The sequence below is a fragment of the Triturus cristatus genome, chromosome 7 (assembly GCF_964204655.1).
Source record: "Triturus cristatus chromosome 7, aTriCri1.1, whole genome shotgun sequence".
Taxonomy (NCBI): Eukaryota; Metazoa; Chordata; class Amphibia; order Caudata; family Salamandridae; genus Triturus; species Triturus cristatus.
Genome location: NC_140590.1, coordinates 1126787926 through 1126802051, shown reverse-complemented (window position 1 = coordinate 1126802051; position 14126 = coordinate 1126787926). Strand labels below are relative to the sequence as shown.

Below are 14126 nucleotides of genomic sequence, written 5' to 3'. Positions count from 1 at the left end.
CTAAGTCTTCTCTTTATGCATCAAAATTAAAATGTAAGGTCTGACTCTGCAAAAGCAAATTCGGGGAGACTTTGAAACATTTGTGGGATCATGTCTGAAATCCTTGTTGGTGAGGAGAATTTTTCTGCAAAATGTTTTGATTTCCAAAAAGAACAGAGCAATTCCTCAAATCCCATTGCAGAAAGACACTGAGGAGGTGCTAAACATGAAAATCTGCTTAGCTCTTAATCTTAAGGTGCAACTGATCTTCAGACACATCATTTCAAACTTCTTCTGCAGGTACCGTAAACAGCATTCGAAGGGACCGGAGACAAGTGCAGACTGTGAAGTACACCTACTATCAAGGCGGGTCTTCAGGTAAAGATGCTGGCTGTCCTGGACATATAGGGCAGACCTGTTCCTATAAATGTTACATTTTCATTTCACCAAAATAGAGAAAAAACAAACAGTAGAAGGACAAGTTTGGAAGTACAAGTCTTTCCTCCCTACCTCTGACTTGGCCCAACTTAACTGGCTAATATTCAACTATTGGGCTTTGCGTATTTTGCACATTTTAATAAAAGTGGTTACATTTTTCTCTCTTTTAGGGTCGAGCCTGCGTGAAAATGCGCTAGAGTATGCTCTTGCTTGCAAGGCACTATTGTTTGCAATAACGGGCTTAGAGCCCGCCTATTGCTTACTATTTGCTGGTTTTAGAGGCACTTTTCTTCACTGCCTCTTAATTGGCCAGTGCAGGTCAAGTATCACTTCCATTGCCTTCTGTGGAGCAGGAACCAAGCACAGTTTTATTTAAGTTAATGAGTGTCCGTCCGCTGCTTGTGCTGTGATTGAGGTACCATTTCTATTTTGCCCTCTCACTGTCCTGTCTGGTACTCCCTCCCTCCTACCCCCAACCTTTTATTCATAAAATCTAAATAACAATTTAGATTTGCATGGCCTCATAGATAAGGAGTAAGAGAAAGCAGTGCAAGTCACTGTGTTGCGTTACTCAATGGCAGGAAGGCGCTCCATTGGCGTTGTGGTGGGTTTTCCCATGCAACACTCATGGATTTTGACACTGTACTGGAATTACTTAATCACGTAAACCTGGAGCAGTGTCAAAACCTTTTGTCTCCCAGAGCAGGTACAGAGAGTAGAAATATTTTTAGTTCTCCTCGCTTTTTTACTCTTTTCATGTGTGCTGCAGAATATCACACATAGAAAGAGAAAAACTCCTCTTGGGATTGTTTTTGCGCAGGAAGGTGCCCCCTTGCTGCAAAAAACAATCCAGCATCCAACACAGACAGCCTTGCACGATGATGCATAGATGCCTGCATTGGCACTTGCAGCAAATTGTATGCCAGCGCAGTGGGAAAGGACAGGAATGCACCGTATTTCATATATTTGGTGAATTCCTGCCCTTTCACATTGATGTTGAGCAGTGCAGCAAGAACACTTTCAACGCTGCCCTAGACAATTCCCAAAAAATGAGGCCATTAAGTTACTCTCACCTGCGAGCGCACAGCGCTTCAATGGTTCTGGCCCTGCGTCTCTTCGTGCATTGCTTGTTCAGAACATCATACCCTTTAAAGCTCTGGCTGTTCCCTTCCCTGCCAGCCAGAGGCAGCTGCAAAGTCAACCAGAAAGAATTACTGCAATGAAACAAGGAGAATAATTAGATTAAGGGCAGACTCCCCAGTACTCAGTGCTTTAAATAGGCCAGTACTGTTCGAAACTGAGTGCCAGAATTTTTTTATTTTGAGGGGGAGAGTACCAGCACTTCTCAAGAGAAATTCAATACTTTTAGCTGGAGAGTACCGGCACTTCTCAGAAATAAGCAGGTACTCTGCAACTGAGTACCTGCACTTCTATTTTTCCATTTCAAGCTCTGCCAGTACTGCAGAGTCCCCCCAACAAAAGAAGCTGGTGTGGTCCTTTGTTATCTAGTCCTAATGTTGCTGAAAAGGATTTGTTTGGGCAGCTATACATTCTTATTAGTAAAATCAGCCTTTACCAGTGCTTTAAACAAAAAAAATGTATGTGAGAGAGGGGCTATGGAGAGATGAGGGGTACTTTTGCCCGGTGGTCATGAGGAAATCTGAGGAGGAGGTCATGGGATGGCGCCAAAAATGATTGTCATTTGTCACACGTGCTCCAACAGCGCGAAAGCCGGCCCTGCTCACTGAGAAAAAAAAGAAATATGCATTCGCACAGCTGGCTCTATTCCTCCTGTGCAGAACTTTACCTTTTCTACATTTTTGCAAACCGGGAACAAGAGCTCCTGGGAGAGGTACATTGACACTTTCAGTAGTAAGCTTGGCAACTTCCTTTGTGGCGCTGCTTTTCAGCTGTACTGTTGGCAATGTTTGTGAATTGAACAAACACACATATGTAGGTACAGGCCAAGTCATAAACATATTTCTGTACTTTTATTTTATTAAAGCGACTCAAGCCCCAAATCTTTGCAGGACAGCAATGATTATTTTGTCAAACAATAAAAGAATATGGTGAACTAGGTCTGCCCCCAAATTTGTTATAACACATTTGGTTTGAAATAAACTATATATTCGGGTCAAGTGGGAAAATGCTGCTCTCTCTTAGGGGGTTATCGGCACAAAACAAGGCATTGCGATTTAAATGTCATGGCATGCCTGCATTCCCAATGTGTACAATGTAACCTGGTTGTTCTGCTTAATATTGTTTCTCAGTCTTCTGCCTGAGTTTCCTAAATAGAACAATCCAGACTCTTGTCTTTCACACATCTCTCTGCAGGGGGCTGACAACAAGGCATGAGGGTTTTCAAGCACTATATCAATGCTCACCAAAGGAAATAAAATAAAAGTAAAACAATATAGTAGCTTGTCGTGTAGGTCGTTGCAGACACCAATACAATTCTGCAGTATATTTACCTTTTATAATTATATACCTCATAAGCCATAATTTCTATCTACACAATTTCCCAGCCCCTTCCGATTTCTACAAAATATTATGATTGACAGATAGTAATTCACCTCCTCCATGTGATAAAACGTGTTGGATCCACTATCTATTCATCTTAGACAGTGAATCATTTGGAGTATTTTTCTCTCGATTGTTGTAAAAGAAGATTCATTCAAGAGTGATCTCATGGTAGAGGTGCCCAGCACTGGTTCACATGAAGCGGATTCATGTCAGACGCTCAAGATAGCACGTGACTGGGGAAAATATTCCCATTGAAATGCATTGTTGGGGTGTTTTGTGGGTCTTCTAAAAATCTTGCAAACATGTGGACCACATATACCAAAGGTAGACATCCACACTGTAGGGAGACTGCCTCTTTATGGCATAGTTCTTGCAAAATGTTGCAATATCAACTTGATAAACAAAAACATAAAAACACAAAACCCTTCATTTATAACATGCTGTTTAAGAATGTATATACACCGAATTTCACTTAAAATTGAGTTTGCAATTACTGTATCCAATATAATATACACAAAATAAAATTCTGTCATACAGATGACACAACACGAATGAGGAGCAAATGAATTGTGATGTAAAAAACAAGTCCTCCTCCACAATTTCTAAAAACTTGAAAAAGGTTTAAACACCATGTCAAATACTTATATCAAACTCTGAAAAAGTAAAGAAATGTATCATCAGTTAGAGCCATGTTCCACAACAGAGCAATTACATGCTCTCTATGCTTTATAATCAATGTTATATTATTCGTTTTTATGATGCAAAAGGAGTACAACATACACCCCCACAACCTCCTGGCTGGCGCATTAAAGGAAAGGAAAAAGAAAGGAAAGGAAAAACACAAACTCATTTTAACTTCACCTCCCCCCCCCTCCAGCTCCCTTCTCCTCTCCTAACCAGTGGCACTAGGCCCATGCCAATCTCTGGTAGGTCCGCGATCCCAAACAGGAGAACCCCCAATATTTGGCACTGGTACGGCCCTTCCTAAAGCCCCACTATGAGTTTTGATGAATTCTCTGTGTTTATTCCAAGCAGCGGAATTACTGGTACTAGCTAATTTTGTGACACAGAATTCCTTCTTTTATGAGTTAAACCCTTCCGAATGGGGAAAAGTCTGCAGACCTACATCACCTTTCACAATTTCACACACTATTCCTGATTCCAAGGGGTTTGAGACAGGTATTTACCACCAGCTCCAAGCACTGGTAACATCTGCAGCACCTCTGTGTAAAGGGATGGAAAAGGGAAGGAGAGAAGGTCATCTAATGGAGGAGAATTACACGCATTCACCATGCCTACGCTAAGGATCAGGTGGGGGGGCAGGACATGTGTACAGTGGTCCAATGTAGATTTTTCAGCTGGCAAAATTGTCCAGTGCTACTGCACCTGGAGTTTTCGGGGATATGAACACCGGGTTACTGATAATAATGCCAAGCAGATAGCTCCACTAGAAATCCGCTCCACACTTCTTGTAGTTGAGGCATAAGTTGAGGCATGTACATGGAGAGGATGTGGTCTCACGGCTAGACTGCCTACCTTGGAGCTGGGAAACCAAGGTCCGAGCTTTGGGGTCTACTCCACGTCCTGTGAATCTGGGAAAATCACGTAATCTCCCCGTGCCTACCAAAAAAAATGAATGTGTCCTTGTGTAACTTAACTGGTGCTCATGTAAAGCGCTCCAATAGCTTCGGGTCGAGTTTGCGCTGTATAAATCTATTAAAAAAAGCCTAAAAATGTTTTGGGGGTCATGCCTACACAACGTTTTAGCTGTCTTTTGGCCAGGCCTATTGTTTCACAAATATTTAGAATGGCTTCTGGGTTACTTCATTACACATGATTGAAGGGATTTGTAGCCTATCTCCCTTCCCTCCTCTTGATTCAATGGATTTCCTTCTTATTTTTGTGTTTGACCCACCCTAGAGCATTTCGGTCTCACATTATTTTGATTGGTTGACCTGTATCCGTCCTCTGCTGATGTTTAAGTTTCGACATTCCAACCATCATCTCCTTGTGCTTGCATTCAGGAAACTACAATGTTCTTTTATTTCCAGGACTTCATGGGAGTAAATATGTTTTCCGGCACTCTTGCCTGTATGCTGCTTTTTCTCCTCACATTTTCTCCTCACATTGCCCCACCAATGTGCATGTTGCTTTCCCCGATACTCCCAGCTTTTATTTCTTACTTATATTTTTGTAAATATAGGCCTTGATTTGTGTCTTCCCCTTCGCTCCCTCCTATCAACAGTGTTTTCTTACTGCCAACTCTCCACCCCTACCATTCCACACCCTCCCATCCCTGTGACATCTATTTGATTTTTATGTAGTTTATTTATGTATTGAGTTGTGGGCCCGGCTGCTGTATTTTGCTACTGCAGCACAATGTTCTCAAAAGGAGACTTAACACACATTTTTTTAATGAACTTCTCCAAAGTAATCATCTGTCATCTTGGAACCGTAAATACACAAAAAAAAGGAAATGGCGATCCTATTATGACCTGTGCATGTGCATGGTAGTCATAGAAGAACGGGTATCCCTAAATAGGAAATCAATTTCAACATTGCCAAACATGCGTGTGCATGCATCTTGACGCATGCTTTGATATTTCTCTATAGACAAGATTTGGCAAAGGCAAAAGCTCATCCTTTTAATAAAAAAGGCATTTTGGCTTCATCAGAGCTATTTCATAACAAAAAGAGACAATTGGGGCTTCCATTTTAAATGTCAATTCTTCACTTTGTCCAAACGCTAAATGTACCACAACTAATGGTGCATTCAAATGCAGCTTTGGATGGTCTTTGACTTTTGAATATTCTGGACACATAAATGATTCTATTACCTTAACCTCTTAGTGGATATGGATATGTATTTATTATGTTGGGTACAGAATACAATGCACAAAGGCACCTACAAACAATCATTCATTATTTTATTCCTGAGAAGTTAGCATATGACATTTTGAGATTATATCTACCAATGTTACTCCTTACTGTTTACCTGTCATGGAGCAGAGTACAGCCCATACCACAACCAGAACTGGGAGAATAAATTTAACAAACTACAACCCTAACAGTCCTATATTTGCATTGCTTCTGTGAAAGTCGATCAACCCAACAGGAGTGTCGCAACACAATACTACTGTTGCCAGTCACGCGTAAAGTCCACCACCAGAGATGCTTCTCCTTGCATTTCCTTCCAGCCAACCTCACACAAGAGACCAGATCACATACTTTATTTATGCTGCTATGGTATGCTAAATGTTTTATTTCATTCCAGGTGGATTTAAGGGAAGTGTTGAAGAACAGAAGATGTATTCCGTAAGTAACAGGGCAAGCATGTATGGTCTTAAGGCACATAGGGGTGCATGGAAAGTAAAGGGGTACGGGGTGCAGCTTTTACGCTGTAGGAACAAATGGTGAACAGTGCTGACAAAAGCAAACAAAATAAAAATCAGCAGTGTCTGTCACCAGACAAACTACAAGTCAGTGGTGTACCTGTGGAATAGTGTGTGGTGCTTTACATTAGGTCTGAGTGATTATGATTGAAGAGTTTGCTGAGGTTCTCCTTACTCCATCTGTAGGTGTTTGTGGGAGTTTGGTGCAGTGAGAAGTTCTCTGCTTAATTGTTTGGTATCACTGGTGGGTGAGGAGTTCGAGGACTTAGTATTTTGTAGTAATCTTTCAGGGGGTTTTATATTTATAAAGTACATTTGAAGGGCAGAGTTTATCCCACTTAAAGCCCTTTCAATAGTATATTAGAGTTGATTCCAGATCTTGACTTCATGGCCTCATTTTGAGAAGAACCCTAGGAACACCTCTGAGGTTAACTTGAAATTAGTAGGTATTGCAGCATGAAGTAAAAATGGATGTGTGTTTTGCTCTTAAGTGGTCCTAAAATTTAGATTTTTTGTATTTTGCTTAATTTCATTCCTAGTTCATTTATTACCTGTTAAAACAATGGCAAAACCTTTGCAGTTGATTGTAGTATTTACTGTCTGTCAGTAATTTCCCCAAAAAGTACTTACACCTTTGCTCAGTACTAATTTCAGCAGAACAGTATCATACTGCCAGGAGTAATTTTTATTTAACCTAGGTTTTGGTGTTTGTGGCAAAGCTGACAAGACTGAGTATATTAATTCAAATTAGGCTTCAGATGGATATTTATAAAATTGCTTTTTGATCTAGGAATGTACTGACTTATACCTAAACTGTCTTGCAGAAGGATCAAGCACAGATGTTTGCCTATTTATTCCAAGGGTCTGTCTGCCTCTACAATGCAGTCCGGGTAAGAGTCTCTGCATCTTACTTTAACACCAAATCCAGAAAAATATGTGGGGGTGAGGGTGGCTGAAGGTGCTTTGTTGCAATGAGAGGGGGATGGGAAGGTAATGCGTTGATGCCAGGGTATCTCATTTACAAACGACCAGGCTGGTGTCCCTCCTATATCCATCACATGAAGGCCCTTGCAACTTCCTTCCTCACACAGAGCCACTTGGCACACAGTACATCACCGAAAACCTACCCACCTGAACACTTTACAGGCAAATACTGAAGTAACTCTCTGATCTTTGTTTCTTTCAGAATGGGCCTGTGAACAAGAAAGCAGAATCCTACAAATTTATTGTAGAAAACAGCATCAGATTTGTGGTAATGATAACAATTTTAATGTCATGATATTTTGTGTGTGATATTTGACTCTGAGACTCAACTAGTGTATGTTGTGTATCTGAGTAGAAGAAGCAGCCACTGCTGTTTGTCGAGGAGAGGACACACGGGGGTGGCAGGTACTGCGCAAGGGGTTTTTCAACGATGCCAGTGATGCATGTCGACAGTCACGCCCAGGGCAGATCTAGGGTTAGGGGGAAGGAGCTTGAACTCATTGTGTCCTTAAATCCACACATTGTTGCTATATCTTCCACATAATATAAAACCCAGATGAGATTTACAGGGACGTAAACCTGCTTGTCTGAGCCAAGTCAGAAAAGAATGTCTTACAGGAAGGGTATTACCAAGTCACGCATCCAGTTGAGTGCACCTTTTACTGCACATGTGTTCCTGAAAAAGTGATGCATCACTGACAGCTGGGTTATCAGTGTGGATGATGTCTTCAAGAATATATATTTACTACAAACCAAGTTCTCTTTACCCTCAGGAAACTACTGCAGCCAGCTGTGGAACACCTACCCAACAGCTTTTCCTTAATCAGGTAAGAGTTTTCTTGCTCTAGGGCTACCCTATTGTAAACCACTGTGATAGGTCAATTGATTCAGGCCACAGTTACTGAATATAGTTGAAGCCTATTTGATGCAGACTTGAGATCCTGCAGGTATGACTAGACCCATGCACACTGTTTTACATCAGCAAAATATATGACGTTTTTCAAATTTTACTAGAGCAAACTTTTGCATTATTTTTTCTTTAGGGGACTTTTTCTAATCAGTCCCCTAACTGATATCTTCCATGTCTTTTAAACTCAACATTTGCCCACATAATCAATTTTTGCACAGGGTAGCTTGATGTTAATTTTATGAAACTTTATGCAAGTTCCCATGGCATTTTCAAGAGGTCAATAGATAAGCAATTAAGACCATTACGAACTGGAGGCAGAATTAGAAAGGGTCTGAGCCAAAGTGGAAAAGATCATCCATTGAATGTGGAACATGTGGGTCTGCACATATGTGTTCAGGCATAATCCAGAGTTTTTTATAAATTGCATCATTTCATGTGCATTTTGTTTGCATGGTGTTTGATTACCAATCAACACAGGTGATTTAGTTAAACCCATTATTTAAGTGTAAATAAATAACATGGAAAGGCCCCTGTTCATAACAACTTTGAATTTTATTACCTAATTCTAATAATTCATCCACAGATGATGCCAAACAATACTTAATCATAAGTTAAACTTTCAGTAAATCGATCACAACAAGTTTGTTAAATATGTCCTGCCCTCAGCTCAACCAACCTTAATATGGCACTGGTTTGAGAGAGACAGAGATAGAGGTAAGGCTAGGGGTAGGGGTATACAGAGAAGAAGGTGAGAGGTTAATACAGAGAAGTAGGTGGAATTGAGAGGAAGTCCACTTTCCGAGGAGCCCCTTGGACTGTGGGGGCCCTGGCAATTGCCCACTTTGCTGATGCCTTAAAACATCTCTGACCATGGTCAGCCAAGGGCTTTGATTCATTCTATGTGAATTTATCTGACACGTATATTCTTAAAATTTCGCATCGATCAGGCCTCCGAAATCTATGCTGGACACGTAAGATAAACCTTTGTCTGTGCTGCAAGGAGAGGATGGTAAACACTAATTTCAACGATGTATTGTTTTTGCCTCTCATGGGTTCTAGCCCTATTCTAATAATGCCCTTATATTAAAAAAAGCTCACACAATACGAAGATGAGGAAAATTCATGCATCACCATGAAATTTGATGCCTATGACAAATCATAAAGGAGTTGACAGATAATCTTCTGATGGGGAGTATGCCTTTCGAGGGGGACATCATCCCGTGAATAAGGATCATCCCTGGCTTCTTGTGCACATCTTTTGACCACACATAGTTCACACTCATATGCAACAATCACTTAAACTTGAAATTACTACACCAAGAATAAAAAATAAAAATACATTCTCTCTATCCTTACTTTGTAATCCCTTTGCATTTCTTTACCATCACTATTCCATCTGTGACATATTCCTTCACTCTTTTTAGCAACTTTTGATAAAGAGTGCAGTTTCTGTCTTCACCTCACAAGTTTTTCTCTTCCCCTCTTGGTGTTCTACTTTTGTGCATCTTTTCCTGCTGTAATTCCAATTGTTCACCTTGTCACTGAGCCTATTACCTTGGCATTCAAGTGTAAAATATGTTTTCCTACTTTTAAACTTTGATATCATTGCACATGTCTCTGATTTCTTTCAACATTGTTCTTCTTACTCACTTTGTTGGTCTCCACAGTCTCCTCTGCATCCTTCCTTCACTTTGAATTTCTAGTTGTGCTCATCAGTACTCGTCATCCACAATTGTGGTTTTCCTCTGCATCTTGGAAACAGCCTTTTGCCTCTTTGCTTTCACCTTTTCCCTTTGTTGCACAAAGTTCTTTTTCCAACTACAGACTTTCCAAAATAGATTGTGTTTCTAAAGTTTCTATCTTCTGTAGTTTTAGGCCGCATTTACTATGGCTTGGTATCGCCGATGCCTCCTGGTTGACTGACCCCTCCTCCTCAACTCCAACAACCTCTGACATTTGTCAAAACACAAGCAAGCTCCTTCTTTTTGGGTTTGTGGTCATAAATCCCTGACCATATTTATTTACACATATAAACGAGACAAAAAACACATTTTACTATATGCACAGTAACAAACATTTGTACAGTTGGTTTATAGGAATCAATGCCTAGCCTTAACAAAGACACTAATACATTTATTTCTTATCCATAACTACATTTCTGTTCCGTTGCATCCTCAAAATTCATTTTTGGGTGAGATCATAACTGGCCCCAGTGTCCTTTACTCTTAACATCCTGTGTCCAATCAAAGCTGCACCTGGGTGTGTTCCTCCTTATGGGAGGACCTCACACAAGGATCTCCCTTACCAGGATACTCCTATGCAGGGGGCCCATCTGCCCACTAGGATACCTCTCTTGGACACCTCCTACACCCATCATTTGCCTCTCCAAGGGCCTGTGCTAGGTTGCGCCCAGTGTGCCCGCAGGGGTGGATGGCAGGTAAGGACAGCATGTCAAAGGCCACCCCCAACCCCTGTGCCCCTGTAACCTCCTTTGAACTCGCTGCCAGCACTCCTTGGAGGGTCCTGTGATGCTGTTCTTATTTTGGTGTAAAAAGAAAAGGATACCTTATATAGAGCATAAATGTCTAACCAATCATGATCTCACAAGTCACAGGCCAGTATAGTTTACCTGCTATCTGGCCTCCCCCCAAACAAATTGCATTGGACATGTCCTAGCCATGACACCAAGTCCTCAAGAATATTTTGTTACCTTCCTCAGGGCCGTGTACCCCATCCTTCGAGAACCAACCGCCCACCCTTGATGCACTCTGGGATATAGGTAACCCCCCGGCTGGCTTAACCAACTTACCCATTCTATTGTGCACATGGTTTGGACTGGAAACGATGGCTGACCCCACTCGCACCATCTCAGGAGACTCCTCCTCGTGCCAACCAGGCTTGCAGACAACCAACACAAAGCAAGTCTGCCCTTTCGGTTGGAGAAGAGCCTTTTTTTCTGTGCTGGGAGTGGCAGGGGTGTGGAATGTGTCTAGAAAAGCATAAGCTTGTGGGACTTGCTGGCAAAGGTTGACTTAGCAGTGCTCCCGCTTGCTGTTTCTTCCTGTTGATGCCATCAATAAATGGTCCTAATTGAATTTTCACCTTTCACAGAGACTGGATGAAATGTAAATATTTAAAAAGGGGATATTTGAGACCATTCCCATATTTAAGGTGTGCTCTGTAGTTGAATACCTACGTGCATAAGACCTTGCTTGTTTGCTTGATACAAACCACGCAGCCACAAAATAGCCTTATCAATTTCTCCTGCAGGACTAACTACATTAGTGCAAACTCGGCCAAATGCATTGGAGCGCTTCACCTGAATTCCAGTTAGACCAAGGCAGACAAAACCAAGTAATGAATGATACTGGTGCAACAATGCAAACAAAGGAACCCTAAAACCCCCCAGTGCCCCCTCACCCCCATAGCCTAGAAATGCCCACAGGAGCCACCACTGAGTACTGGAATTCCCAAATTGCACTTGGGTATGGCGGGAAATGGCTCTCAAGCCCCTGTGGCTCCCGGAGGCATTTGCTGGACCTTGGCTGCCAAGTTGGATGTGAAGATTCTGAAAAAGGATATTCAAGACCTTTACCATAGTGCTGACAGTAATCAGCGTTGGCCCGCAGGAACCTAAAACAAAGAAACAGAGAAACAAAGAAACATGCGGGCAATACTCTGGGTTCCAAGCACATGGGGAAGAGAGGTGGCGTCCTGTCCAAGGTGGCCAGTGGGAAAAAGAGACCCACTTGCCGCCTCTCAGCACCTTTTATGGGCTAAGCTGACAAAATTGGTGGGACAGGCCCAGAAGTACCCCAACGCTTCTGGTACAGCGCCACCAGTCAGCCAATCCTGCACTGACCTTCCCCAGAAAGGTCATGATGCACCACATCCCTGGTTCGGCCCAGCTCGCCACCATATGCATGGCTCCCTGAGTTGGGGGAGCCTTTGTCAATTTGTACATGATAAGTAATTTAGTGTCTACCTAATGAGATGTCTACCTGCATCTCATTGCTGAGAAATTTCCCACTTCCGGTGACTCATATCTAAATCAAAGACTGTCTAAATTGTGAGTTAGGGTCATGGCCATATTGCTGGTGCGCCTCAAGCAAGTGTGGCAGGCCCACCAAATTTAAAATTGTCTGTGTTGTTAACTGCGATTTTGGACATGCCATCATTGACATTTTTTTAAGACAGATATACAGAGACAGATTTCTCTTCTTCAGACACAATATAACTAATGTTCCTCCCATACTTCTAATTTTCTTTCAGTGTGCATGGGACAGTTCTGAACTTTTCTGTCTGAAACTGCAATGGAGTAAAGGGCAGACCCAGCAAAAAAGACACTAGTAGGAACAAAACTGGGAGGACACACACTAAATTGAATGGCCCTTTTGAAGTCAACAAAAAAGAGTTTTTGATTGTAGAGCTGGTGGTGATTGCAAAATTAGGTAATTTGGCTTCCCCTACACTCTGAATGAGGCAGGAAAGAAAGAGATAAATATATTAACTATTAATCAATTTTAAAAGGGTGCCCTAGTTCCACCAACATCTATTTGAGGGCTCTTGGACTATTCTCATCTCACTGGCCTTACATTCAGCCTCATATACCTGACCTCATCTTCTGTTTTGTAGTCCACAAAAGAATGGACCATATATTGGTTATCTCAACCCCCTCCTGCCGCATGTGAATTGGTGAATCAGGATTTAGGTAAATGTGTAGATTCCCAATATTGCAATGTATTCACTGACATAACATGCCTTTGCCATCCATCATTCTGTTCGATTGGTTTATTCTAATGATCAAATTAGAAAATGTATTTCATGTAATCATGTGATTGATGTGTTATGCATGCTTTATGTTCCTTCATATCGCCTATTACAATTTCTCAAATCTGTAAAACTATCCACTGGTCCAATTATTAGGCAAGTGCCAACTAATCGCCATTGTCTGAACCTGAAGCTCAAAATATGTTTTATTTTGTTACAGAATGACTACAACATCTACATGGAACTAGTGAGGATTGCTCAAGTAAGTTTGCCATCCTGTATGTTACTATCGCTAATCTAGGAATAGTTGCACTGTTGTGGCATGTTTCGAAATTCATTTCATGTAGGGATGAGAGATACCAAAGTAAGAGTTGAGTTATCTTTGCTTGGCATTAGTAATGCCCCTGCATGTGCGAATATGTGGCGTTACAATGCATGTGATTACATTGCAAGCCGTTGCAACGCAAAACTTCACTCCGACTTTCTGTCGGGGAAGCACTGGAAGTTGGAATAGATTAATTTTCTATTCCAACTCCAGTGTGTGCAACAGTAGGGAAGGTGTTGGAGTTAAATCCAACACCTTCTACCCACTGCTGCACACCTTTTGCGTTGCACCGGCATGCGATGTAATGTTCACTTAAAAAAATATCAAATGCTCTTGGATTTTTTTTCAGGAACGCTTTTATTAGGCTTTAGCATGAGCACAATGCACATTGTACATAGTATAGTATCATTTAATGATTCAGATAATCAATGTGTAATGTCCCATTAGGTCACTCTATCACATATAGTAGAGGAAACATCTGAAGGGGACATTGGTCTATTCTTTAATGTAACCGTGACAAATGATATGGTTAACAGTTTGAACAGGCACAGCACTAACAGTTCCAGAGTCAACATCTGTGTCTCCTATGCAGAGGGGCCTATGTCTGGCAATTTATATTTAGTTCTGTTATCACCCACAGCAGGCAGACGCACAGCGTTCCAGCACCACTTCAGCTACACTCAGAAGGGGGAATGAACCAAGGTGGTGGGGCACTCCAGGCCTGGCTTTGGGAGCAAAGAAAGAGTGGGGGAACAGAGTCATGACTCACTGTTGGACACCCTTTCCCTGGTCCCCTCAAAGTGGA

At 41.7% G+C, this 14126-nt stretch overlaps 1 protein-coding gene across 1 annotated transcript in view; it reads left to right on the top strand.

Annotated features, from left to right (window-relative positions):
- The first annotated feature begins 6217 nt into the window (after positions 1–6217).
- LOC146811212 (uncharacterized) overlaps positions 6218–14126 on the top strand; it is a 101691-nt gene continuing 93782 nt past the window's right edge. Inside the window, exons 1-5 of the mRNA XM_085618256.1 lie at positions 6218–6255; positions 7157–7222; positions 7519–7584; positions 8090–8143; positions 13217–13258. Of these exons, the coding sequence (XP_085474382.1) occupies positions 6247–6255; positions 7157–7222; positions 7519–7584; positions 8090–8143; positions 13217–13258 (237 nt within the window). The 5' untranslated portion in view covers positions 6218–6246. The remainder of the gene's footprint in view (positions 6256–7156; positions 7223–7518; positions 7585–8089; positions 8144–13216; positions 13259–14126) is intronic.